Raw genomic sequence first — 26,419 nt, 5'->3', positions numbered from 1 at the left:
GCAAACATTACTGTACAGGAGAAGGGCTTGTTTATTGACTGGGAGAAAGCGAAGGGAAGACACCACCGGGATCATGGAGCAAAGCTGAGCACGTGTCTTAAGTGTTTGAAATGTGGGGCCTAAGTAATATCAGACTGGGAGTCAAAGTGTTTCTTTTACTGGTATTACCAGCATAGGCAGCGCAAGATGAGAGGGAAGAAACAAATAAAACTGAGCATTTTAGCGAGTGCCTGAAGTGGGTTGCTTGTGCCAGGCAGGTGATACTCTACAAGGGACAAACGGTTATGCAGATAAATTAAAACCTGCACAAGGTAACTGTTAGCAGCTATTCAGTTTCGGATGATGTAAACATCATAGGGTTATCTGCACTGGTGAGGTGGTCATGATAAAGAAATACACCTGCAGCTGGAAGTATGCATTTATATAAATAACTGAGCTTTGAAATATATATGGTTGCTGAAAATGAAAACGCATGGCAGGATCAGGAAACCAGAAGGCAAATAAATATATTATGTCTTTTTTAAAGAAGCACCAGCGAATTTTTCCGTCAGTTTTCTGATGACCTGCTGCGTGATTTCTTAACTTTTGCGGTTTGGCACCGGAAATACCTGCGTGTCTTTCAGGTAGGCAACCGACAGCGCTGCAGTGAAGCACCCGTGCACACCCACCCGGGCCGGGGCCGGCGGCCTGCCTGGGGATGGCACTGGCGATGCCGGGCAACGCAGAGGGCGTCGGGCCGCCTGCGGGCCGCCACTCTGGAGCGCCTGGAGTGGGAGAGGCCACCGGGGCGACAGGTGGGTCGGCGGGGACGGCAGGCAGCACCGCCTCAAGGAGCGGCTTTTCTCTCCCCGGCGGGCTGAGGCCCCGCCGAGGAGCCGCCGCCGCCGCCTCCTCAGCCCCGCGGCGGCGAGGGCCGGGGACCCGCGGCCGGCGCGGGAGGCCGGGCCGGGGGCAGCGGTTCTCCTCGCAGGCTTCGCCGACCGCTACAGAGGCGGCCCGGAGCCTCCGCCGGGCGCGCTGCCGGCACGGACCGGCCCACGGCGCGACTCCTACCAGCCGCCGCGGCCCGGCCCGCCCCGGCGGGGGCGGCCGGCTGCCCGCCGAGCCCAGCCGTGCCGTGGGGAGTCCAGCCGTGGCGCGGCCCGCCCCGCCACCGCGGGGCGCCCTCCTCCGCCGCGGCACAGCACGGCGCGGCGGGGAGGGGCCCAGGCAGAGCGGTCCCGCCGCGCAGCTCCCGCGGCCGGCCGGCGATCCGCAGCCGCGCCTGGCCGCTCGGCTCGGCGCAGGCCAGGCAGGAAGAAGGAAGCTACCGGCGGCGGGTAGGCTTGGCGGGCGGGGGGCAGCCGTGCACCTGCCGTGCCCGCGGCGGGGGCGGAGTGGGGGCGTCGCCGCCGCTTCCCGCCTGTGCGGCGGCGGCGGCCCCTTCCCCCGCGGGGCTGCTCGGGAGCGGTGGCGGCGGTGGCCGGGCGGGGGGTGCCCCGGGCGCGGCGCCTCCGGCTCTCCGCCGGTAGGCGTTGGGAAGGCGGCTGCAGTGCTGCCGGGGCTCAGGCGTTCACCTTCCCGACCACCACCGCCCCCGGCTCTCCGTTTTCTTTCCTTCACCTTTTGTCTTGCTTTCCGCCTTCGATTTCTTCACGGGTTCGGGTTGCTCTGAGACCCCCCCCCTTCCTCCGCCCCACCCGGTGGGGTCAGGCCCCGCACCCGGGGGGGGATTGTTTTGGGGGGGGGGCGCCCCTAGGTTTTGTTGGTAGCGGCGGGAGTAGCCGTAGGCTTGTGCCCCTCAGGGTGCGCGGCTGCAGGCGGGAGCCCGCTGAGCAGTTGTAACCCAGAGGCAGAGACCGGCCCTCGGCTGGCATTGAGCTGCCTGAAACCTCGCCGTGGGGTGCGAGCGGGGGCGCCTGGAGGCCGCAGCACCTCGTACCGCTGGGGAAGGCCCGCCAAGGGAGAGGCATGTGCTTGCCACCTTCCCCTCGCCCGGCTCCCGGCCTGGCCCCGCAGGACCGCAGGGTGAAGGTGTGCTGTCCTTGGCCTGGGCTCGGCGTTTAGGGAGGCTGGGTCATCTCGTGTTGCGGTAGCTCCCAGGGCGGTGCAGTTGGTAATGCAGCGTCCCGGGACGCGGGCGTGGATTCGCCGTATATTCGCAAGGACTCTGGTTCCCTGTTGTTAAGCCAGGATTAACTGTTTTCCGCTTTCTGTATTAAATGGAAGGAATATGGCCATTTAGGGTCCAAAGCTGATGGATTTGGCAGTTTATGGCCCACGTGCAGAGCTGCTGGGTATTAAGCACAATATGCATTTGATCTGCACGTGTCTAAAGGCCTTTTGAGTCCTTAAGGACACCTTGATGAAGACTTGCATTACCCACTGTCTCTGCGTACACAGAATGTCTGTGCATACACAGTCCGCACTCCAGGGGAGCTGTGCATAACAGGGCAGGGGCTGGGCAGGAGCTTCACTCTTGTCTCTCCAGCGCGCAGCACAGCTGAGCCAAGGTTTGCAGTATCTACAGTGGTAGAGGCCAGTCGCGAATGACTGTATTTTCCTGAAACAGGGAGGGAGCTATGTTTCAGCCAGTGCAGCGGGAAGCCTGAAGAAGCAATACAAAATTTGGAAGGTAAATATGGATTCAAAGTAAGTACCAGAATATTGCTTTATACGTTGCAGTACAACAAGGAGGAAGCAAAAGTATTTGTTTTCACTGTCAGGTAAAATAGTTGCTGAAAATGAAAAAACATAAAACTGGTTCAAGTGGTTGAATTGGAGTTTGTCGTTGGGCTTCATTAGTAAAACGGAAATATAAAGGACGTATTGGTAAACTTCCATTTATGTGTTGTAGCTTGTTAATGTCATTTCTGAAGAATAGCTTGGTTTTAAAATCTGGTTTAATCTACAGCAGGATGTGATCTTTATAACCTGTTATCACAAGTTTTATTGCCACAAGTTTCTTTGCTTTTGTAGAGGAAGTTTTATTTGTTTGTTAAAAGAACATGAATGTCAGAGGAACTTACGGATATATGGGGAGAGAGATAAGTTGTCGACGAGTAAATGAGAACTCAGGTCTCTCTGCCTGCAGCAGATAAAATGAAATCAGCGCTGTCAAACAGAGTTAGGGTGCAGTTCTCTAAACGCTGCTGATAGTCCAGTTGTCTTTGCTAGGGCCTTGTGACTCTGGATTCATGGCAAGGATACACTGTTAGGAGGTGGTGTGAGTATGTGTCCTGGTTTCGGTTGGGACAGAGTTAACTCTCTTAGTAGCTGGTACAGTGCTGTGTTTTGGATTTAGTGTGAGAATAATGTTGATAACACGCTGATGTTTTAGTTGTTGCTAAGTAGCGCTTATCTTAAGTTAAGGACTTTTCAGTTTCCCGTGCTCTGCCAGCAAGCAGGTGTGCAAGAAGCTGGGAGGGAGCAGAGCCGGGGCAGCTGACCTGAACTAGCCAAAGGCATATTCCATACCATAGGACGTCATGCCCAGTATATAAACAGGGGGGAGTTGGCCGGGAGGCGCGGATCGCTGCTTGGGCATCAGTCAGTGGGTGGTGAGCAATTGCATTGTGCATCACTGTTTCCCCCCCCCTCCTTTTTTTGTTATATTCCTTTTCATTACTATTATTATTGTATTTCATTATTACCATTGTTAGTATTATATTTTACTTTAGCTGTTAAACTGTTCTTATCTCAATCCACGAGTTTTACTTTTTTTTCCTTTCTTTTCCTCCTCCTCACCCCACTGGGAGGGGGGAGCGGCTGCGTGGTGCTTAGTTGCTGACTGGGGTTAAACCATGACAGTATGATCTTTGCAGCAGGTGCACAGATGTGAAACCTTGTGTGACCACTTAGCATTGAAACTTTTTGTAAGATGCGTGAAGTCTTTCTGCTTATGCTAAAGCTGTTAAATAGTAACCTGTTAAACAATTATTTTTCTATGACGACAATTGCCTTGTCCCATTATATTTTAAGGGTTTTATATTTTAAAGAGGTTTACGACCTCAGATTTTTGTTCTTTGCTGGCCTCTTCAGTTTTTTCCCAGTAGATATTTCTGTCACCTCACTTAGTGTGGTCAGTTAAATAATAGTTTCGGTGTTTGGGATAACTGAGAGAGAGGAGAAATGGGGTTTGGGATCACCCTGAAATAGATCTGTTACTGCTGGGAGAAAAATTCACTCCTACTCTGGGCTGCTTGTGCCCGCCTCTTTTTCTTCTTACCTTTCTTCTCCCACTGGAGCTGTCCACAGCTCATTGCAACCAAACACGAAATTACTGACAAGCAGTTGGTTTGAAATTAGAGTTCAGCTGACCTAACTAGCTAGCTGTGGCTGTAAGGGGCAGTCCCACCTTTAGTCCCTGCCTTTATGCTGCTTCGGATTCATACTGCATAGCAGTTCTGTGGCCACAGAATGAGTTAATATTCTCTATTGGATCAGCTGTTTTTCAGGGCAGGTTTTCTAATGGAGCAGCCACCTGAACCATTGCTGTATGACTACACAGCGGGAGGCAGGGACCTGTAGCTGGGGGTGGGAGAGGGGAGGAGGGTGTAGGGTTGCACTTTCCCTAACCTCTGCAACCTCGGAGAGGAAGTAGGTAACTCATGTTGGGTGGGAATGATTATGGGGTTTGCTGATTAATTGCACAACCAGTTATCTGATTCGGGGCTGGGGGAAGGAGGTGGAACATGCCAAGCAAGATTAGCAAGTCAGTTCCCTTTGTGGGGGAGGGAGGTGTCAAGCTGAACCAGGACACTGTGGAAAAAATAAAGGTGTGACAAGAATGTGTTAGCATAAAGGAGCAGACCCTTGATCTTTTGGTGGGATACTCTGTTATGTGAAGAGGTGGCAGTTTTCCTCCGTTCCTGGGGAAAAAGCCTATATGGATAGTGAAGCTTTCAAGTTGCCAGTTTTGACACAGCAGATACTGTTTGGTGTTGTCATTCAGCTGGCTGAGGAGGAGTAGTTTTGACTTCTGTAGTAAGATGGGGCAATAAAGATGAGAGGAGAGAGGCTCACACCTTTGCCTGCCCTGTGGCAGCCTCTAAAATTCCTGGGTTAAGACAAACCCTTGGTCTTGGCAGGTGTGTTTTCTTCAAAGGAGATTTTGCTTTAGCTCGCCTCCTGTTGTTTACCAGGAGAGCTAGTCCTGTAGCCTACCAGCTTCCCGTCAGGAGCACGGCAGTGGCTGGTGCTGGCGTTAAGCCCATTAGCTGGGTTACCGGGAGGGTAGGGGCTATGTTGTGGACCCTGGTGTGTTATTTGGCATCCTGCTGGGGTGGCTCGATGTTAGCACACAGGGAGGCTCAGTTTGCATGCATGAGTTGCAGTCACACCTTTTGCCTACAGTGCCTTTTGTCACCTTACTCAACAGCTGGCTCAGACTTGCTGTGAAATAACAGTGCAGGTAGTTCCTGTTGCAGTAGCTGTAATAAAGGGTGCTGTGCATCTTCTTCTGTTGACTGGCTTCGGCCCAAATTTGAACAAACAGGAGGGACTCTACAAGATTTTAAACCAAACTGAATTGATGCTGCCACAGTCTCACTCTTCCCTGCATGTCACGTACGCACGTGAGCCTTTCTCCCTTGTGCTGGGTGAGCTGGTGTAGGGAGCTCAAGTGGTGAAAGAACTTTTTTTTTTTCCCCTCCCCTTTTCCAAGTTTTCTGATGATGTGGTGCTTTGTGCAGCACTGATACTGGGACAGGGAAATCAGGCTCGAAGAGGGAGTGCTGGTCAGGTCTTGCTGGCAGCATTGTTCAGAAGCACCCACTCTCAAGCTCTAGGAGTCTCTACTTTGGGCTGAAAACACTACAGTCATTTTTGAACATATTTCAACCTCATGAATGTTTCTGATGTGTTAAAATAGATCTTTGTAAGGTGGGGAATTGCCTATTTGTGGTCTTTCTGGGACAAAAACAGAGTGTTTTGATGTCAGCTGGCTTTGGATGATGTTCTAAGTGCATCTTTCCCTTGTGTCCCCACTGCTTTATACTATGCTGACTTCTTAAAATACATGATAAAATTCAGAAAAGGCTGCAATTTATATTGGCTTAAAATTCTCCATTACATTTTTGATGTCTAGAAGGTTAGTTATGGTAATTACTTGTCTCTGAAATAGATAATTGCTGATTCAAATGTTATGATTAGAAAATATTACAATAACTTGATAAGAATATTTACTTATCAGCTTCTCTTATTTGAAGATCAGCAATTAACAAAGGCAGAGTGAAGAATTTGCCACATCGTGACTGAAGGTACAAGAGAAAAAACCTACAGGGAGATCAACTCAGCAGCGTATCTTCCACGTTTGTTAACAGCCTACCATCGCACGGCTTTGAGAGAATCTTTGTTACGCATTCTGAAGAACAGATAACGTTGTCACAAGTACATAATCGTGTTGCCTAGAATTTGATACCAGCTGTAGAGTAGATGGCTCAGCTTCCTCCTGGAATTCGCTTCATCACTTCATTTTCACGAGATCAGTGGTAAGTCTTGAAGTATCGTGGTGATCTTTGTTTTGAACAATGTGAGTTTGTATCTGGGGAAGATGATACTGTTGCCTTGCTCTACTTTTCCTTTTTCATTGCTTAATGTATACAGCAAGAAAATAGTCAGTTGTATAATAAATAAATATTGCTGATATTTTAAAAGTGAGATACTTTGTTGGGGGAACCCAGAGAGACCCTTACTAGTCAAGTGTGCTAGAGAATAAATCCTTTTGTCCTTTTCTTTGCAAGGTATGTATTTGAAGGGATAAATTTCAGATTTTTATTTTCAAACTCTTAGGTGGGAGGGGTGCTCAAAGTTAGCTTTCTTTTCTTAACCAGAAGTGTATTTTCTCCCCCATAATTTGACATGTAATACAGCCTTGTAGAATTACATTTTTAGTTCTTGCTACTGTAATATTAAAAAACAACAACAACAACAACAAACCCTAAAACAAAACAAAAAAATCTTTGCTTTAGGAAAACTAATCCTGGAAGTTGGATGGCATCAGTTCTTGTGCTTTCTGAGATAGAATAATGAGTCAATTGTGTGTGAATAACAAAAAAATAACAAATGAAAGACTAAGGACTTCCCATTTGAGCAATTTTATCACATGCTTTCTCTAGTAGAGCAGCAAGGACAAAGTAATTTCGGTTTTATCACTTGTGAGGATGTTTTCAGTTATGGGGGTGAATAACTCAACTTGTGGGATAACTCACACTTTTTTCTAATGTCTCTGTGAATATGCCAGAACTATAAAACAAGACCCTTGTTATGTAAAAGTTTGAGGCAGAAAATGATTGAAAAAGGTTAATTAAAAATTAGGAACCATAGTAGGCTGTGTGATATCGGATCTTTGTATGTATATATGTACTTTTATTTACAGATGTTAATTTTAAGATCAAGGCTAGAAGGAGCCAGTAGGTACACTCTAATCTCTGTGTATTGTTAAAAGCACAAATCCACGAAACGCTCTTCTCCTTAAACAACTGAAACATGCTGCAGGTAGAGAATAGAATAGATGAGATTGTTATCTTTGTTTAAGGCTTGCAGTGACGGGGAGTTTGAGATGCCCTTTTAGTTCAGATGAACTGCAGAGAAAAACCCAAGGATGCCAGTGAGGTGCAAGGGAAAATTCCTTCCCAATCCCAAAGCTGGTTAATTATGTTCATGTGCTCTAGCTGACAGTACACACAGTCAGTGTCAGCCCCCTGTCCATCTCTAGAAATGGCTGATGTCTGTTGTTACAGAGGAAGGCAACAGTAAAGCAAAATCCTAAAAGCTGTAAGGAAAGAAAGAAGTAATAACCCACAGTAGCCAAACTGACAATTCACAGAGCCATCATTCATGTCCTAATCGTACCAGAAAACCGGATGAGACAGTGAAATGTGAAATCTGATTATCAGTATGTCTAATGTTGAACTGCCTTTTAATAGCCCCCAAAGGACGGTTATAAACAAGGCGGATCAGCTCTGTGGACTCCAGAGCACTGCCATGTTGTCCTGCCCATACTTGTGTGCTACCAAGCTCCCTCCCAAAGCCAGATCAGAGCAGATGTTGTAAAGCAGCGTAACTGCTAGGGTGGTTCTTCAGGCTGTTAGAGAACATGAAAAAAGTTGTCTTCCAGTATTCCAAGATTACCAATGACTTGTGTAATTTTTTTATGTAACTTTGTGCTAAAAGTAAATGGGAATAAAATAATTTTCAAATACTTTTTTTTTTTATATTGTAGGTATAGAGCCTTCATTTTCTCTCTCACTTTCTTGTTGTATGCCAGCTTCCATTTATCACGGAAACCTATTAGTATAGTTAAGGTAAGTAAGGTTGTGTCCTTGTTTAAACATCCTTCTACTCCTGTCAAACACGGAAGTAGTCGTCTTTTTCAGTATTTCCTTTTGTGAAAGGCAGTGTTAAAGTTTAACTTGGAACGGTTTAAAAGATGAAAAGCTGATAAAGCTAGCACAGAGTGACATGTACTTGATAAACTTTAGTGAGACCACACCTAGAGTATTGCGTATACATCCAATCTTTGAGCTTAAGACTTGAAACAGCTATACCTACGCTTAATTCATGTGAATGAATCTAATTATAGGTAAATACTATTTATTATTTTACATATATTATTAATATGTTATTTTTATTAATTATATTTCTATTAATTATTATAATAAATTATTATATATTATTATTTTACATATATATATAATATAACTATAGCATATGGTTTCTAACCACATAATTACTCCTTCATGTAATGGTGGCTTCACCCAGCAAAATACCAAGCAATTAATACTGGCTAACAATTTTACTGATTTTAGTGGGTTTGACACAGGTTTATCTAGAGCTACTTTTGTTAAATTTGTTGCTGTATGGGGTTTAACAGTCACAAGTGAATTTTCCATTTTCAAATTTCCTTTCTGTATCAGGGAGAGCTGCATAAGCATTGCGCTGCTTCTCATGAAGTTGAACTCAACTCCTACAAAGAATATGCTGCCCAGATTCAGCCTGTCAAAAAGCCATCTAATGTATCTCAGTGCGGTTGGGAGCCATTTGGTAAGGGTTGTCTTTTTGGGTTTGTTTTTTTCTTTCATGATAATGAGCTGATATTCATAAATAGATTATTTGCTTCTTGCTATCTCTTCTTCATGTGTGGAGGGATTCAGGAGATGTGTATGGGAGGGGTGTTTTGTTTTCCATGTTCTCATTGATTTTTCCAAAGAAAGTTAAGTTGTGACTTACCTTATGAAGTCTTTCCTATTTAAAGTCACTTGAACAACTGATGTTATTTTACCTGTTATAGCTATGAGATGATTTCAGTAGATCAGTTTTCAGTCAGAAAATGGGATTTGTCTTTAGAATGTCTATTAAGGAAAAAAAGGGTGAAGAATAAAATAAATCATTATAATTTTCTGCTGTTTTAATTCAAGGTCCAGCAATCATTTAAATGAAATTACTTGGTGTTTATCTAAATTGGAACTTTTCAGAGTCCTTGTCTGCCAGAAAGAATGTTTTTCTCCCCATTTTAATGGAGAAAAATGGGAGACTTTATTGCAGAATAGAGTTGACAACTTACTGAATAGCTTATGAACCTGGCCTTTCACTTAAATAGAAAAAATATTTGCCTACTTACAATTAAATTCAAATTTAATTGTATTTGAATTTAATAGAGATTTTGAATCATTCCTTGACACTTTTATCACTACCAAGAACATCAGTGAAGTAGAATAGTCCATTCTGTCAATGTGCCAGTCCACTCCAGTCTATCTAGCCATCCATTCTAATTATTCTTTAATTAGCAATTAAAAAAAAAAAAAGTCCTGCTCTGTTCAAAGATAATTAAAGATCTGAGCTCTGGGTTTTCTGTGGACAAAATTCTGTGTATTAACTGCCTGCTGCAAGGTAATCGGTCTACTGAAATTATTTAGTCCCACAGGTTTCCAAATGCATTGGGATGCAGTCAAACTTGGTTGCTGTTTCTTCTCCCTGGACCAAGGGGAGACTGAGTTTGCTTGTCTAAAACACTAGTTATATTTCTTAATGGAGACTTCTGAGGTCCAGTGTCCTCCTTTTTCCACAAACACACAGGTTACTGCAAAGCTACCCCTTTGAGATGGCACTCTGGACTTGTTCTTTCAGTTCTGTTCTTCAGGCAATGTAGCTGGCAAGCTGGGAGTAACACTGAAAGAAGGAATACTTTAGTAACTGTGACTTTATTCTCAAAGTCAATGGGAATTGTGGCTCCTTACAAATACACAAACTGTCTTTCTTGGTATGAGCTTAGGTCTCTTGAGACTAGACTTGGTGTTTCTATCTGGGTGGAGTCCCTCCTGCTCCCTCCATCCTGCCTGCAGGTCCCATTTAGTTGTGATTACGGTCATTTGCTGTACAGAGCAGAACCTGTTTTTTTTTTTTAAACACGACTTCTATCTCTGTGCCTTATGAGTAGTTGGAAAATGAAATGCAAAAGGCTTTAACCATTTAAAAAATATATATTAAGCTGATTCCTGAAAAGCCTATATGATGATGGATTTTTTTTTTTTTTAGCCATTTTGACTGTTACGACCTCACACATTTGCAACACATCTTCCACTTTTAACTTTATTAAAAGTTCGTTAAAGTCTGGGTTTTCTTTTGTCTAAGGACCTATAAGAAAAGGGCACCTTGTTAATAACTGATGTTTTTTCTCTTCCATAATGCTGTCTTTAATAAGGTGGAATTAAGAATGGGCCTGCCAATATTTTCCTAATATATTACAGGCAAAAGGGTCAGTTGTAGAGGGGGGTTTTTTGGTTAAATAAAATGTTCTGCAAAATGCGTGGTTAAGTCTAAAAGTGCCTATTGAAAATTAAATGTCAGTGCATGTTCACTAACATTTTTCTTGTAATATGTAAAAATGGTGGGGAATTTATTGATAAGTTTAAACTGATAATTTGCTTTGAAAATTATTCTTAGATAAGAACAACTACAAACAGTTACTGGGAGCACTGGATTACTCGTTTCTGTGTGCATATGCAATTGGAATGTATTTAAGGTAAACCTCACTCTTGGAAACCTGCTTTATCGCTTACTGTTAATTTATGAGGCTGTACTACTTCTGAGATATTGTCCTTTCCTACTGTAAAGTTTCTGGTGAAGAGAGCGAGAACTTGGTTGCTGAGGAAAAAAAACCCACATCATCCTGAGTCCCCAGTGGTATCATACCTGTTGGTATATAGAAAGTTTCTTACCTGCACCCATCCTGACCTGCATTGTGCAGGAATGCTTTCCAGCTTGCAATCTAGCCTGTTGTTCCTTCATATGGAATATGAAGGAATATATGCTGGAATATATGTCCTCAAACTTCATCAGTGTCCAACTTGCACATGTAGACTAAACTGATTGTCCTGACTTTCTCTATACTTAAAGAACCGAAGCAGACACCTCCTAAAAAATAATACCGAACCCATCTTAAAATGTGCAATATTAGCTGCTGTTTGGAGATGCTTCTTTTTATTGACTAGAACTAGAACCTTCATAACTAGAATCATTAGCGAGGGAGACAAGTCTCACTTTAAATGGCTGGAGACATGTCCCACCTTACGGGTCATTTGGAAAATGTAGGTAAATGACTTCCAGTGTGCTCCAGGTGAGTATCTCCCTGAAAGATGGTTGTGCAGATGTCAGCACTTGGCAGTTAGTGAACACGAAATGTTTGTTGGTTTTTTCTGTCAAGTGCTAAAAATTGCCCATTTGCTGCTGTGAAGGAGAACAGTGGTTACCAGTAAAGTTTCTCCTCAACCAGAATTAAACAACACAAAATATTCTTTATTTGTGAAGGCTTGGGGTATGATCTCATTTTTAATTATTGCCTTTCTTTTTATTTCCTTCTACATTCCAAGTGGAATAATAGGAGAACGGCTACCTATCCGGTACTATCTGACGGTCGGGATGCTTGCCAGCGGACTCTTCACTGCAATGTTTGGATTGGGTTATTTCTATAATATACATAATCTGTGGTTTTACATAATGGCCCAGGTAGGCACGATATTATTTAGATACTCTGAGTTTCCACGGTGCTGTTTAATGTTGTATTGGGTTTTTTTCAGTTGGAAACAGTGATTAGTGGTTGGATGGGAGGCTGTAAATGCCGGCATACGTTGTCGTTGATGACAGGCAGAAATGATAGAGTGGATAGCCCCAGGTTTTATTTTTGAAAAAATGGGGTTTTTTTTAGTGGAAGAAATCTTTGAAAACAAATGAAGTGTTTCAGTCTGTGTCAAATCAGTGATCAAATATTTGCAAGCTTAAATGTGGGCGAGTTTTAAAACAAATGTATTTACTTTTGTCAGTCTGCCAAGACCTGAGTGACGCATCCTGGCTTTCTCTGCAGGAAAATTACATTTATACTGCTAATGATGAACAGTCTCCCACATTGGTGTGGCTGAGAACAGACAGCTTCTGTAACGAGATTCATTGTATGGGATTTTTCAGGGCACTTGTAGATCTAATCAGGTGTCACAAGAATATTTACCATTGACCTAAAATGGAATTTAGGTCAGGACGAGGATATGGTTAGCACTTCTGAGTCATTTTGGACGGGTCTGCACCTTGCACTGCTGCTTTCTTTGTGTTATTGCAGTAGCACTTTCACCGCTGGCACGTTTGCATGGCATTGCGCAACATGGCATGCAGCGAGACTAACTTGGGTACTGCAAGCTTTTATAACCATTTCACCAAGTCATCCGTTTAACCATGTCACTGCCCCAGCGCTCGTGGCTTATGTGGTTTCCAAGAGAGGAGCTGGCTCCTTTAGGGTTCAGCTAACTGTCTCTACCAATGCTGCACTGCGTGATGTGGTCCGTGAATCCTGTAATACCAAGGGTGGTCTTGCAGCACCAGCCTAATTGGTTTTTGTCGGGTAGAGAGAGGTTGTTTCGTTGCATGTTCAAATGCTTATTGCGTAAGTGAATTATTGTATTGTGATCTTTGTGTTAATGTGTAATTCTAGATAAGGAGCTTTTTAGGAGTTGAGATAAGTTAGGGTTATGATCTGTGCAATATGGAGGCCGAAATAGCTTTTACTTCAGCCTGAATATTGTAAGTTAAGTTTCTCCTCTCAGTTTATTTACAGGTATCTGTTAAGCATTTTAAACTTAATGTTCGAAGTTATCCAGTCTCCCCTAAAGTTTCCTTTTTTTCCGCTTTGTTTGATTGCAAACATGCTTTGCCGTATATTCAAATTGAGATAAGTATTATGTCGCTGTTTGAGTGTGGGGAATTCGTTTCTCTGTTCAGTTCAGTGCAATGCGATTTTTCGTAAGCATGTAATTGAATTACAGTATTTTGTGTTTCAAATCATAAAATAATTGGAGAGATGTAGGTAGAGGGAAGAATCTCCGCAAAACATTGTAACTTGTTTATTCTTGGAAAAGAATGGTTTCAAACCCCCCCCCCCCCCCCGCCCAAATTTCTAAATTCAAAGCATTTGTGTAGGCTTCCTTTTCCCAATGCAGCACTCGGCAGGAATTGTGTAGGAACCTGACTTATTATAGGGTATATTTATTTATTATTATTTTTATATACTTTCAGATAGCTAATGGGTTGGTGCAAACTACTGGCTGGCCGAGTGTCGTTACATGTATTGGCAACTGGTTTGGAAAAGGAAGGTAAATAATACGTAATCTGAAGTTTTGGAAGTACAAATCAATACATTCTGGGCTATAATATTATAGTCAATTTAAATATCTTTCTTTTGCTTCAGTGTTTTTTTGGGATGAACCAAGCAGTTAGGTAGATCTTTGAGAGGAGTTTCCTTTGTTACGCTGATTCATTTGTATATCGGTTTGAAATATTCTCTCTCGTGTCAAAACAGTGTTCTGTGGTAGCTCTTTAGTCTGATGTTTAATTTCTCAGATGAAATATTTCAGAATTGAATTAAGAAGAATTCTTGCAAATATTAACAGTATAAAACCACTTTTAAAAAAGGCTATTGTTATGCCATTTTAATGTGGAATTTCCCGTGTTTTCATTTGTGTTTCAAAGCAGTTGTCAGGGTGTAACTCTAAAAGTATCTTTTTGTCTGTTTGTCTTTTTTTCTAACACACTTACAGAAACTTGAAAATTTAATTAAAAAAAGAAAATACATATGGCAACTGATTTAACCCTTCTTTTTGTCACTTTCTTCAAATCATATTTTTTTTTCCCCTTAATCCTGCATAGAGATCACTCATAATGTTTATTTTGTCATACCATACAGGAGTTTTCCATAACTTTTGCAAGAGCTGCATGCTAAATCCATTGGCTTTGATAATGATTGATGCATGTAGCATATAGTAATGCTACTGTAGTGCCATCCATTGTAGATACATACCGTTGAATGAACATTATTGTCAATCGGTTCAAGAAAAGGACATATGAAAATTAAGTATATGCTTTCTATATAAAATCACGGGATAGTTAAGAAGATGTAGGCTCAAACTAGTTTTCCATAGTCCCTGCAGCCTTTTTGGTGAATGTAACAAAATGCAGAGAATGATAACCAATCATTCATACCAGTCATACAATACTGGACAAAATTGGTGAGTCTATGCAAAACAAATATGTTTATTCAGATTTTGCTTTGTGCAAAAGCAACAGCCTTTACTTTTAGGAGGCTGCATAGTGGACTGGTGGATAGGGCTCTGGTTTGAATGCCAGTGATCTGGTTCTTGTTTTCATTTTGCTACAAATTCTGTGAAACATGAGCAGACCTCTTAGATCTTGTCTTCAGCCAAAGGAAAAGATTTGGTTTAGTTCAAATTAGGTTGTTCCAGGTAAACTCCTGCTGAGGGCAAGGCAGTTTTCCCATGACTTACAAGGGAAAAAAACCCAAACTGCTAACTGTCATGACTTCAGTAGGATTTTTGTGGTTTACATTAGCTAATCTGGAGCTATCCTACAGCAGCTCTAATCTGGGATTTCCAGGCAGACAGCAGTTTGACGTGTCTGTTAGCCAACCTTGCGCAGGTGTTATCTTCTACTAGTGCCTAGCAAGTCCGGAATGTGATCAGAAAATACTGAATTTGCTCTACCTATCCTGTACAGATTGTTTTCTTCTGCATGATAAGTCTAACATATCCTGAAAGCATCAGATTGTCAGTGCAATGTGTTTGCAGGAGGACTTTCATTCCCAGAAGCATCAGACTTAGCGTGCACATGCTACACAACATCTGCATGCTTGTTTTTATCAAAGAAACTCTATCCAGAAATATGCAAGCCCTAGTGGTGCCTTTAAATGCCATTAAATGCAGGATGAGTTCTGTCATGCACAGAGAAGTATTTAGAACACTTCTATTAATATTTAGGTGCCTTGAAATTGACAGATGAAAGACTGTAGCATAAAGAAGTGGTCAGTTAAAGAACAGTAAGATTGCAAATATTTCACTAACACCACAGATGAACAGACTTTTTTGATACACTTTTCTCAAGATAGTAATGCTTATTATTGGAATAATAAGAAACGTTTGTGGGTTTTTTTTAAATGCAGGAGAGGTTTGATCATGGGAATCTGGAATTCACACACTTCAGTGGGAAATATCTTGGGATCCTTAATTGCTGCTTATTGGGTGTCTACGTGCTGGGGTCTCTCCTTCGTGATGCCTGGTGTTATCATTGCTGTGATGGGGATTGTTTGTTTCCTATTTCTGATTGAACGTAAGTGCTTTAATGGGATAGAACCATGGAGGGCTCATGATGGGTGAAGAACACCAGCTGTTTAAGCTAAATGACCCAGTGCAAAGTGTATTCCTAGAACACTAGATGGAGAAGAACCTGTGTATGTCTATAGAGTTTATACACTCAGACTCTGGCATACCTGAGAGAGTAACACTTCAGAATTCAGTCCACTGCCCTGTCATTAGTTCCCTGTCTTTATAAGTCATTCAAGTGCATCTTAGCAGAATGTCCCACCTGGCTGCAATGTATATTCTGTGCTACTGTTCAACCCATGCCATCCATATTCTGTGCTATGAAATACAGAAGTCAGCTGATAGAGCAAGTTTTGTCACTTTAAATTAGAAATTAAAAAGGAATGCCCTGTCTTGTCCCTATGTAGACTCAGAGATATTAGTGTGAATGCTTATTTTACTGTAACTGTCCTGTCTCAGGAAGTAAAAAGTTCTGCGGCTATAACTAGAATAGTGTAATGAGCTGGACTGCCAGAATAGCACTTAATGTGGTCATAGGATGGGAACGGTACCATGGAGCACCCTTTTCTTTTTCTCTAAAGCTACAGTTACACATTTCTACCAGGACTACTTCTGTGTTACCTGTACTGTTGGTTTATTGTCGGTAAATTACACTACTGGTAAATGTTTTAAGAGATATTCATTATGCTTGTTTTCACTATTAACTATGCATGGTATTGTATTTCAGATCCTAAAGATATAAGTTGCTCCTGCACACCATCCAGTGTAAGTGAATGCTTTTTCTATTTTGATTTTTGCCTCCTAATACCATGTTTATTATGATAGCTCTGGAAATCAGATAATCTGCCTGACCCTTTTGTGCTAGGCTGTTGTAACTGACTCTGTACTTGAGGGAGTGATTGGTCTTCTGTGCTTCACTGTAAACCAGTAGCTTACTTTCTATCAAAGCAACATGAATCAAGAGGTGGATGAGTTTGTTTTAACTAAAGTTTTGGAATAGATGGTCTTACTACAGTAAACCAAGAAAAAACTGTTCATCTTTTTTTTGAGTTTTTTTACTTTCCTCCAGTCTTCCTGGGCATCTTCAAAACATTTTGACCTACCTCCTACTGTTGCCTTCCTTGCTTAGGTATGGCATAATGAGATAGCTGCCAACCATATCCTGTGAAGGGTCTCACTGTTTGAGAAACCTGTATTAGGCATTGCAGAAAGAGCAAACAGCGCTTTTGCTGACATAGCATCAATGAACCATGCATCTATGGGCTTGGGGATGGAAGGTGCGATGTTCCCTTGGATAGAGGGAAGGACAATAGGAGCACATGGCTAGGGAAAAGAGGAAGCAAGGGATGGATATGAAGCTGAGGTGAAGAGCTTAGAGCAAACAGTCAGTCTGTGACAGTGAGTTTAGTCATGATATAGTAATGGCCTTTATTTAACCAAAACTGACGTTAATGAAGAGCTGTGAAAAGGAGAGAGAAATAATCTGTGCTTAGTGGTATGGGTCACATGACAAATCAATGCTTTAGTTTTTGTGGCATCACAGAATAATTTAGGTTGGAAGGGATGGGACCTCTGGACACTGTGTGGTCCTACCCTCTGCTCGTAGTAGGTCTAAATTTGACATAGGATCAAACTGCTTAGGGCTTGCCTGTTGAATTTTGAAATCCTCAAGAATGGAGATGCTGTTTATACATAGATGATTTTTTTTTTTTTTTTTAAATACACTGTGAGTTTTTAGAATGCATTGATCCCCTTTTACTGGCATCAAGGCGGTGGATCTTGCTTTTTGTATGAGAGTTTATACTTCAAGGGCTTAAATTTTGGCAAGGTAGTGAACTTCACTAAGCTGTAAATACACTATCACACACAAACTGTGGGACGCATACTGCCTGGTTCACAAGGGAAAATGCAACTCTCTTGACACAAGAGTCTGAAAATCCAGCATCAGAGATTGACAGCTGAAGGCATTGTTGAAGCAGGATTGAAGTGTGTGTGTGTGCAAATGTCTAAGCTTTCTTTGAGTTGCTGAACATTGCATGTATACTTCCTTGTGCCATTGTAGCAGCAAAACTCATACATTTTTTAATTGTTTCTAAAAGGAAAGCTTTCTTTTTAAGTATTAGTATAAGGTTGTTCAAACACTGTTTTAAAAGTAGGTTGGGAGTGGTTAAGCTCTGGTACCAAGTTGTTTGCGCAATGCTTTTGAAACAAAAGTTCATAAGACATTTTATGTACTCAAGTAATGTAGAAAGCCACGTCAATGGCTAAAAGATATGCCTTAGAAAGCTTTAGCTACTATGTGAGAAGTTGATTCCTTTCTTGCCTCATGCAGCTGTGACCCAAGAGGAGGGAGGCAATCTAAATAGAACGAGAGAAAAATAAAAAGCAAGGCAAGGGAACAAAAAAGAGAGCATTAGGAAGACCAGCTGTGTATAACTTCTTGTAACAGAATGTCATTTGTAGCCCAGTTTTGTTTAGGAGTGTGTTTGCAGGTTCATCTCTGTTTCATGTTCCATAGGACTCTGGTATGTGTTTATCTCTACTGTACCAAAACCTAAAGCAGCGTGTTGTTCCAGGCTCTTTCTCCTTTGGCTCCCAGGGACCTGTGGGCAATCAGGTCTCTGCTGCATTTTCAGCTAGTTCTTTGGAAGAATCGTATGGGGAGATTGACAAAGAAGGTTTTAAGGTTTCCCATGTGTGAAGGCAAATCAGGGCTGTTGGGGAAAGTGTTGGAGGGAGGGTCCCAAGGGAATCCCACGTACGTTTTCCAGTGCTAGGGGATTATACATGGAGATTGTGTGCACGTGTAAGTATATGTGAACTATACCTTTTAGTTGCAAGTCTTGCAGGTAGTTTTGTACAGGGATGATTGCTGGTTTTTTTACCACCCCCCCAATAGTTTCAGATAGATGGCTTTTTGCATTTTAAATGCTCTCTTCTTGAATAGTAACTGAAGGCAACTCTTCTAGTCTGTATTATCTCTTCTTTACCAGTTAATGGGTTTTTTCTCCTCGTATGAAGTACTCCTGATAAAGCTTCTGAATACTTTTAATGGTCTGTGGAACTCCTATTCTTAGTTTGTTACTGTGAGATAAGGTGTGCTCACAATGCACTCTGTATTTTTCATTTAATTCTCTTTCATTTCTTAAAGGTAACTTCTGTCAAGTATGAGAATATTTTAAGTGACTCTTAGAGACTCCTAACAAAAGGCGTTTTTTTCCTTAGGTTTTATGTAGTTCAGAAATGCTCCCATGAACATTTCAGCTGCTGTTTATAATATCTAGAGCATAATGTTTACAGAATTTGCTGTTAAGCTTTAAGGAAGTAAATGTTTGTTATTTGTTTCAAATACACTTTTACTGGAAAGTATAACTAAAGAGTTCTGCACAGGATGTTGCAAGGAGCTGGTATGGAAAAAATTGACATTCAGTATCTACTTGCTGTGATATTTTTAACAAAAATTTAGTACTTCAGGAGCTTTTTCCCCCTTCCATTCACCATCCTTTCCCCCAGTCCCAGAAAAGGGCTAGTGTTTGACCTAATCTTCTCTAGGGCACCAGCAAGGTCACTGCTCTAGGCACAGTCTCATTGTGTAGGGATGCATTTGACTTTCTGTTTCCCTGGAAACCTTGCTCTCCAGAGCAAAAGGCATCACTTCTTCCTTCCCTATTCCATATATTCACATCTGCAAATCTTGTAGGAAGTTTATAAAAGTGCTTCCCCACCTGCCTTGGACCCTTTTCAGATTAAGATTCGCCATTGTCTTGGGAAGCTGTATGCCATTTGAATTGCTCAAATACCTCTCTTCAGACCTGTGTGGTCTGCAAAGTACAATGGATTCTAAATCCTTAGTGAATAGGGCTCACAGCTTCTGTTTGCTGCGGGGAGGGTGGTTTTAGAAGTTAAGGAAATTAATAGGGTAAGAATAGAAGTTCAAGAAGATCTCCTACAAATGCAGATGTAGTAATGACAATGTCTGACTGTAAAGAAAACTGATTGCTAATTGAAGGAAGGATAATGTAGTAAAATAGACTGTGTTATCACTGGGAACAAAAAATTTCAGCTATGTTGTACAAGGGGTAGAATTTGCTAGCAGGCATAAAATGCTTTTTTGCTCAGTCATTTCAGTGACAACCTGAATAAGCTGTGTGCTTTTGCAAATAGTTAGAAATGTTTTTTCTAAGACATGAAACAAACATACACACTTGCTTTGCTCATAAGGCTGTAGGAGGTCACTTTGGACAGATGTCTTGGTTAGGTGCAGGCAGCTCTGCCGGCTCGTGCCAAAAGCCGAACCTCATTGTGGAAGAATGAGGCCGGTTAAATTTAAGTACAACTAAAATACACGCTCAACATGAGGGAAGGACTTAGGGTAGATTTATATTAGGATTTATAGATCAGATTCATCTCTGTGTGATATCACTATCTCGGATGAATTTGGCCTATTGTTTATTTGCAGCATGATCGTGAGTCCAATATTTCTACAGAGTTTGTAGTGGTGAGTAATCTGATTTCATTGAGCTGTCCAGAAGCACAGACGGAGAGGCAGGCATAGAGCCTTGAATGCGCGGTTCTTATTATTTATTCACTGATTTCTTGAGCTGTGCTTCACTTGCTTGTATTCAACTTGGCTCTGATTTATGAATCTGAAATTTGTTTCAAAACAAATATTTGCGTACAATGAAGTGCTTTTAAATGCTAGCATTGGAGGCTTAATCTATGACTTTCCGAAAGGCTATACATGTGACAAATGCAAGCGAGAAGTCAGTGTGCTTTATTAAGCATTGGTGCGCTTTCATAATGAAGGTTAAAGAGTAGATTTAATGGCATTTGTGAAATGTGATGATTTAGAACTGGTTTTATTGCTTCTCATCTTCTCTTCCTCTACCCCCCCCTCCATAGGTAAACATGTTAGTTGCAGCATGTTCATACAGACCTGTCTTTATGTTCTAGGAACTTTTTTGAACCTGACTTTGCATTTTCAGGAAACTCAGCTCTCAAACTGCTGTGGCAAAGTGCTTGTGCATTTAAAAGATACTAGGCTGCAATTTTTGTCTTCTGAAAAGGAGAAAGAAGTCTAAGTATTAAATGTGCAGCCTCTCAGTCTAGTCCTTTTCCCCAGACATTTCCTCCTTACCACAGTAAATCTTATTTTTGACAGTCAAATGAAAAAGTCTTTCATTTTTTCTCTGCTGAGCTGCTGAATTAAGATGTAGATGACTTGTCTCTAAATAATGGATTTTCTTCCCCACAGATTATTGTAAATTACTTTTTTGACAAGAGGCTAATTTTTTGTAAGATAAAATTTAAAAATCTGTTTTATCAGACCCTGGAGGTTTGAGTGTCACTTGTTTATTTTAGGGAATGCATGCCCAAGACTGCTTACACCTCAGCTCTGCATTGAGCAGCAGAAATACTTTAGTTTATCCTCAAAAGTTTTTCACCTTCTTAGAAGGATTTGGTTGATGAATGGCAGTTTGTCTAAAGAATACTGCAATACATATCCCTGTATTTTTGTTGGGGAAGAATTACCTAGTGATTCATTTTGAATTAAAATGTTCAGTGAGGATGGGCATTCTTTTTTTATTTATGGTGGTGGGTTTTGGGGGTTTTATTTCGGGCAGGGTTTGGGTTTTTTGTTTTATTTTGTTTTTTTAATGTGGCATCCAGAGTGTGATTAGACATTTAAACAAATATCTCATCCCTGGGGAATGCACAGTGCTTCTTGTGGTCTTAGCAATAGGTTGTCCCTACCTGACTGCAAACCTACTTTGAAGCTGTATATTTAATTTGGCGGACAAACCTTAATGTCCCTGGTAAATCTTTTTAGACCAAGAATCTCAGAATGATGTTTTCCAATGAATGCGATTTTGACGCTAACTGATACACTAATGCACTTGTTAATAAGTAAGTATAAAAAGCAGGTCCATCTGGGGCCTAAAATATAGTTTGTTGTCTCGATTTCTGTACTGAGCATGCTGGAGGTGCTCAGACTCTTCATTAACCCTCCTGCCCACAAAAGCACAGTCCATTTCTGGCTTAGAAGAATATAGTGAGCATAAGCTAAAGGGATAAACTTTTATCTTAAAGGGACAGGGAAATGAAGAAGCAAAGTTTTCCTGAAACAAATCAACTTCTGTAGTTGCTACTAGAATCATCTGCTTATGAGAAAAAACTAAGTTTGCAACATCAATGAAAGTTCAGTAGAGGAAAAAGCAGCTGAAGATGTTAAGAATGGCATGACTATGCTCTGAATTCAGTATGCTACTTCTAAATAAAACTGGTATGAAGTTAGCTTTTAAATAAATTTGTGATTGCATTTTACGTACCTTGCCATAGGTCTGCTAAGAACTTTAAAAACCCCCAATACACAGTCATTAAATTAAAGATGCTCCATTTGGGATTATGTTTATGTTACAATACACAAAGGCTTTTGTTGCAGAGAAATGATTAACAGTAATGTAATCCTTTAAAAAAACAAGCAACAGAAGTATGGGGTTGTTTTGTTTTGTTTTTTTCAGAGTTCTAAAACTTCCCTGAATGGTGCATCTCGATTCAGAGTCCAGATGCCAACCTTAAATGCTAAGGAAACCAGCAAAGCTCAGGTAAAATATAACATACTGTTGTAAAATAGTATAGAAGCTCACATGGAATACTTACAGTAGATTTACTGTAGGTAAAGATTGCTCTTCCTTTTATGATGCTGAAATCTACTTCCATCTTCATGCACAAATATAACTTCAAACGAGGGAACTAGGCATTATCTAACATAAATACTGCAAATTGAGCTGAGTAAGATAGCATGCTTACTCAGTTGGTCTTATCTTGTGATCTTCATGCAATTCCAGCAAAAGTAGTGCACTGCAAAATATTTTAAAGATAGCCCATTTGAAATCTTTTCTACTTATTGTGTTTGTCCCATTCTTGCAGTCTCACTTCACTCCCTCTTTAATGTAATAGATGTATGTACTTACACGATTATACATGTAGATGGAGAGTTCTAAATATGAGCAGAAATTTTGCATAAAACTTGTAACTGTAAGTACTGGTAATTCTCACTAGAAACTGAATTCTGGATTTGCCCATTTGTGAGCAAAAAGACATTTTATCTTGTGATGGACATTAACTGAAAATTTCCATTTGAAATTTTGTATTTGTATTCAGTACACTTGGCACTTCATATCCTGAGAGGATAACTTTTTTAACTTCTTTCAGACTTTTACAGGAAAATAGAAACTTCCTGTTCTTTTCATCCTTTGCCCATAGAGTAATAATCAGCATTCACAGGATGTAATAATCAGTGTTGATGAAAAGGTTTTGAAATTTTTGCTAAGGAAACACTTTACTCATAATTTTGATCAGTCCAGCTTAAACCCCCTCTGTACTGAGTTTATTCATGTTCATTTTGAGCTGCCCAAGAACAGTCTCCAGCCCAGAAACCATTTGGCAGTATTATTTCACAACCAGCTGGAAGATAAGGGGAGAATATGTAAGAATATTAGCTGGTGTCTTTAGACAAGTCACGAAGACAGAGCTAAAACATAGTCAGCAAATTAGTAGACAAAGATTTCTCTTCTAACTCTGCTAGTACCTGTACTGTCAGCCCGTGCAAAGAGTCTGCATAGCAAGTGAGCAAGGAAAACGTACCCCCTCTCACACTGACTGGCGCTCCCTTGTGAGCAGGACAGAGAGACAATACAGACAACAAAGCATGAGGACACTTGCTGGCAATCCTGTCAGTGTTCTTCCCGCACCCTCCACCCCCTGCCAGCTGGGTTATATGTTCGTAATATGGAGTCCTAACAAGGTTTAAAAAGAAATTAATAAAAAATTAAAAATCCTTGTTTGTCACTGTTTGGGACCTCCTGGTTTTCTGCCGGTGACAGAAGATAATATTTTTCCTGTCAAAGCAGAGTTGAACATCTTGCCTTTTTACAGTGGTTGTGTTACAGTTATGCTGAGCTGATGATCGCAGTCAGCTTTTGTGCCTGTACAAACAACAGATGTTTTGCATTTATGAGCTGGTCTCCTCCAAGCACAGTGGAATGGCAGCTTTTACTGATTTTTCATTGACCTCTTCAATTATTGTAAAAAGAAAGCAAATATTCAGGATATGCAGTGATTGAAAGCAGAATGTGTTTTGGCTGGGTGACCTGAATACCTCTGTGTGTTCATTACTGCTTATGTCAGGCTGGCCTCTTAAAAATTACACAAAATTGAGTGATAATGAATCCTTCCCCCGAGATCAAGAGTGTGCCATATGCCTAATCACACTCTGTGACAAGCTGGCAAGGCTGAACAATGTTATCTGTGCCAAGCACAAACTGCTGTTTTCATTTATCATTTAACTACTTGCAGCATAAAAATCCCATACTGTTGATAAAAGTTTCCAGCATGAGTTGCTAAATAAGTTATTTGGACTTTGGTCATTTCCGCTTCAATATTTAACCCACTCTTCTTAAATAGGCTTAGAGCTACCTGTCTGGGAAATGAGCAGCATTACCTCAGACGATCCTGGTTAAGACAATCCTGTGCAAATTGTGCAAGAGATACTCACTTAAAACACTATCTAGAAGTGTCTTCCATTGAATCCAGTGGAGAGCTTCACTGCTTAAGTCCTTCTTTTCTTTTTTTTCTTTCTTGTGCACGCTGTCTTTTTTCCTTTTTTTGTAAGTGTTAATAGCTGATGGTTTGAATTGCTACTGTTAAAATAGTTGAAGTTTTGAAGTTGCTCCAGTAATTCAGAAGATAAATACTTATGATGATGATGGAGTGACTCATATGCCATAACATAGGTTTACAGTGCCATGTCAGAGGTCCCTAGATGTTTTTCCTGTCTTCTAGTTAATGCTTCATCAGGGTGCAGGGTCTCCTGTAAATCCTACATCCTGTCTACCAATCCTGTACAAACATTTTGGATGCTGCATGGTAGCTTCTAAATTATGCCAAGTGTCTGGGCTCAGGTGCCCAGATAGTTCCCTAGTGTCTTCTCCTAAATCAAGTTCTTTAAAAACAGAGTTTATTAGAATCACTGAGTGTAAAATAGCAGAATTGAATTTTTCCAGCACTTGATTATTTTTTTTCTTTCTTCCTCCATCAGCTTACCAAATATTAATAAGAAAGTTTTCATCTTTGTAGTAACTACTGGAAATGGAATGGCCTGCCGTTTTATCCTTACTAACCTACAGCCAAATATATATTTGAGGCTTAATTCTTCACGAAGGCCTTATTCAAATGCACAAGAATTAGGAGAAAGAAGACAGTATGTAGGATATGTCCATAGCTAGTAAAAGTACACAGCTAGGTAAGCTTTTCAGCGAGCAGCTGAAAGCGAGGATAGCTACATCCCATCCTTTTTCTGAGTTGGAAAAGAAGTACTGAGGACTATTTATACCTGAAATTTCTTTTTCTATGTACAGCTGTAAGATGTAAAGTTCCAGCTCTATTCTGAGAGTTCACTTCAATGTGGTGGATGGATAAAAATAACAAGATACCCTCATGGCTAGACTGGGATGGCTTGTTCTTGTTGAGTGATAACTTGCTCCACAAGTATTCTTAGCAGCCAGTATTAGAAGAAAATCCTTCCTAGTGCTAGAAAAGAACTCGGAATTCACAACTTGGGTAATATTGGTAAACTCCAGGCTTTTATAATTTGTGGATTGCAATGCTAAAATGAAACAGATATGAAAAAATAAGTGATTGCTTAATATAAAGGACTTAGTGTCCGTAATTCAATTGGAAAGATGGCCTGTATTTAAATCGGTGAATAAGATGATGTTAGAGTCTGACAAATGGGCTTAATATTTGTACAGAAGGAAGATAATACATGCTTTTCTACAGAAATGTGTTGTAGTACTCAGTAGATATTGTCAGTTTTAATTAGACCACATTTATGTAGTGGGATAAAGAAAGACTGGAAATTGTTTTGTTCCATTAAACTGTACTCTAATACGTGTTTTTTGCAACTTGAAATTGTGCCACAATAGAACAGAAACTTGATTCCATAATGGAGTGTATGCACTCAGACATAAACAACCAGGCTTGTTTCAACTGATACTCTGTATATACTCTATACTCTCTATGTATACGCTGTATATCCAAATCAAGAGATTTTTAAAAGCTGTAACTTTCTGTGATAAAATAGATAAAATTTTTTTAAAAATATTTTGGAATTATTTGATTCCTTGCTATGTGTTTTGATGCACTGTTCCTTTGTTTTTCATATGGTGTTGCTGGGGAAAATTGCAGGATCCAGAGACACAGCATTTGCTTATTGACAGTGAAAATTGCAGTGTGTCCCTAAACTCCAGCACTGTGGTCACTGGGGAAGGTAGACATGGGACATCAGCTATCAGCTTCCTTGGGGCCTTGCGAATACCTGTGAGTACATGTGCTATTCTTGCCTGTTCCTCTAAGAATTAAGTTTTGCCTCAGAATTCATATTTCCATGAAGGTCTAGATGGAGTGGTAGATGACATTAACTTTGCATCATAAACTTTGATTGGCAACTCTGGTGTATATAGGCTAAAGCAGATTCTGGTACACAAGCCAAGGTGTGCCCCTCTCAGAGGAGGAATGAAAATCGGTACAAGAGTACTCTCTTCCCTAGTAAGCAGGTAGCATAAGCTCATTGTTTGCATCTTAGAAACTACAAGCATCTAGGCTCCAGTACCTGTATAAACTGGTTTGGGGTTTTTTTTCACCTCATTGTAACTATTACTAGAGCAGCCTATAATGTAAAAGTTTACTGGTCTTAGTTAATGACGCATGGGTATTAAGGATGG

The 26,419-nt window shown here is 40.9% G+C and overlaps 1 protein-coding gene across 2 annotated transcripts in view; it reads left to right on the top strand.

Annotated features, from left to right (window-relative positions):
- The first annotated feature begins 1,284 nt into the window (after positions 1-1,284).
- Positions 1,285-26,419, top strand: part of SLC37A1 (solute carrier family 37 member 1) — a 39,386-nt gene continuing 14,251 nt past the window's right edge. For both annotated transcript variants that reach the window (XM_050897963.1, XM_050897971.1), the window contains exons 1-12: positions 1,285-1,319; positions 2,552-2,614; positions 6,189-6,470; positions 8,204-8,285; positions 8,898-9,024; positions 10,924-11,002; positions 11,850-11,985; positions 13,540-13,616; positions 15,476-15,642; positions 16,363-16,400; positions 22,157-22,240; positions 25,884-26,015. In XM_050897963.1, the coding sequence (XP_050753920.1) occupies positions 6,415-6,470; positions 8,204-8,285; positions 8,898-9,024; positions 10,924-11,002; positions 11,850-11,985; positions 13,540-13,616; positions 15,476-15,642; positions 16,363-16,400; positions 22,157-22,240; positions 25,884-26,015 (978 nt within the window). In that variant the 5' untranslated portion in view covers positions 1,285-1,319; positions 2,552-2,614; positions 6,189-6,414. The remainder of the gene's footprint in view (positions 1,320-2,551; positions 2,615-6,188; positions 6,471-8,203; positions 8,286-8,897; positions 9,025-10,923; positions 11,003-11,849; positions 11,986-13,539; positions 13,617-15,475; positions 15,643-16,362; positions 16,401-22,156; positions 22,241-25,883; positions 26,016-26,419) is intronic.

This window comes from Gymnogyps californianus, chromosome 1 (assembly GCF_018139145.2).
Source record: "Gymnogyps californianus isolate 813 chromosome 1, ASM1813914v2, whole genome shotgun sequence".
NCBI classification, from domain to species: Eukaryota; Metazoa; Chordata; class Aves; order Accipitriformes; family Cathartidae; genus Gymnogyps; species Gymnogyps californianus.
This window is presented reverse-complemented; position numbering and strand designations above follow the sequence as displayed.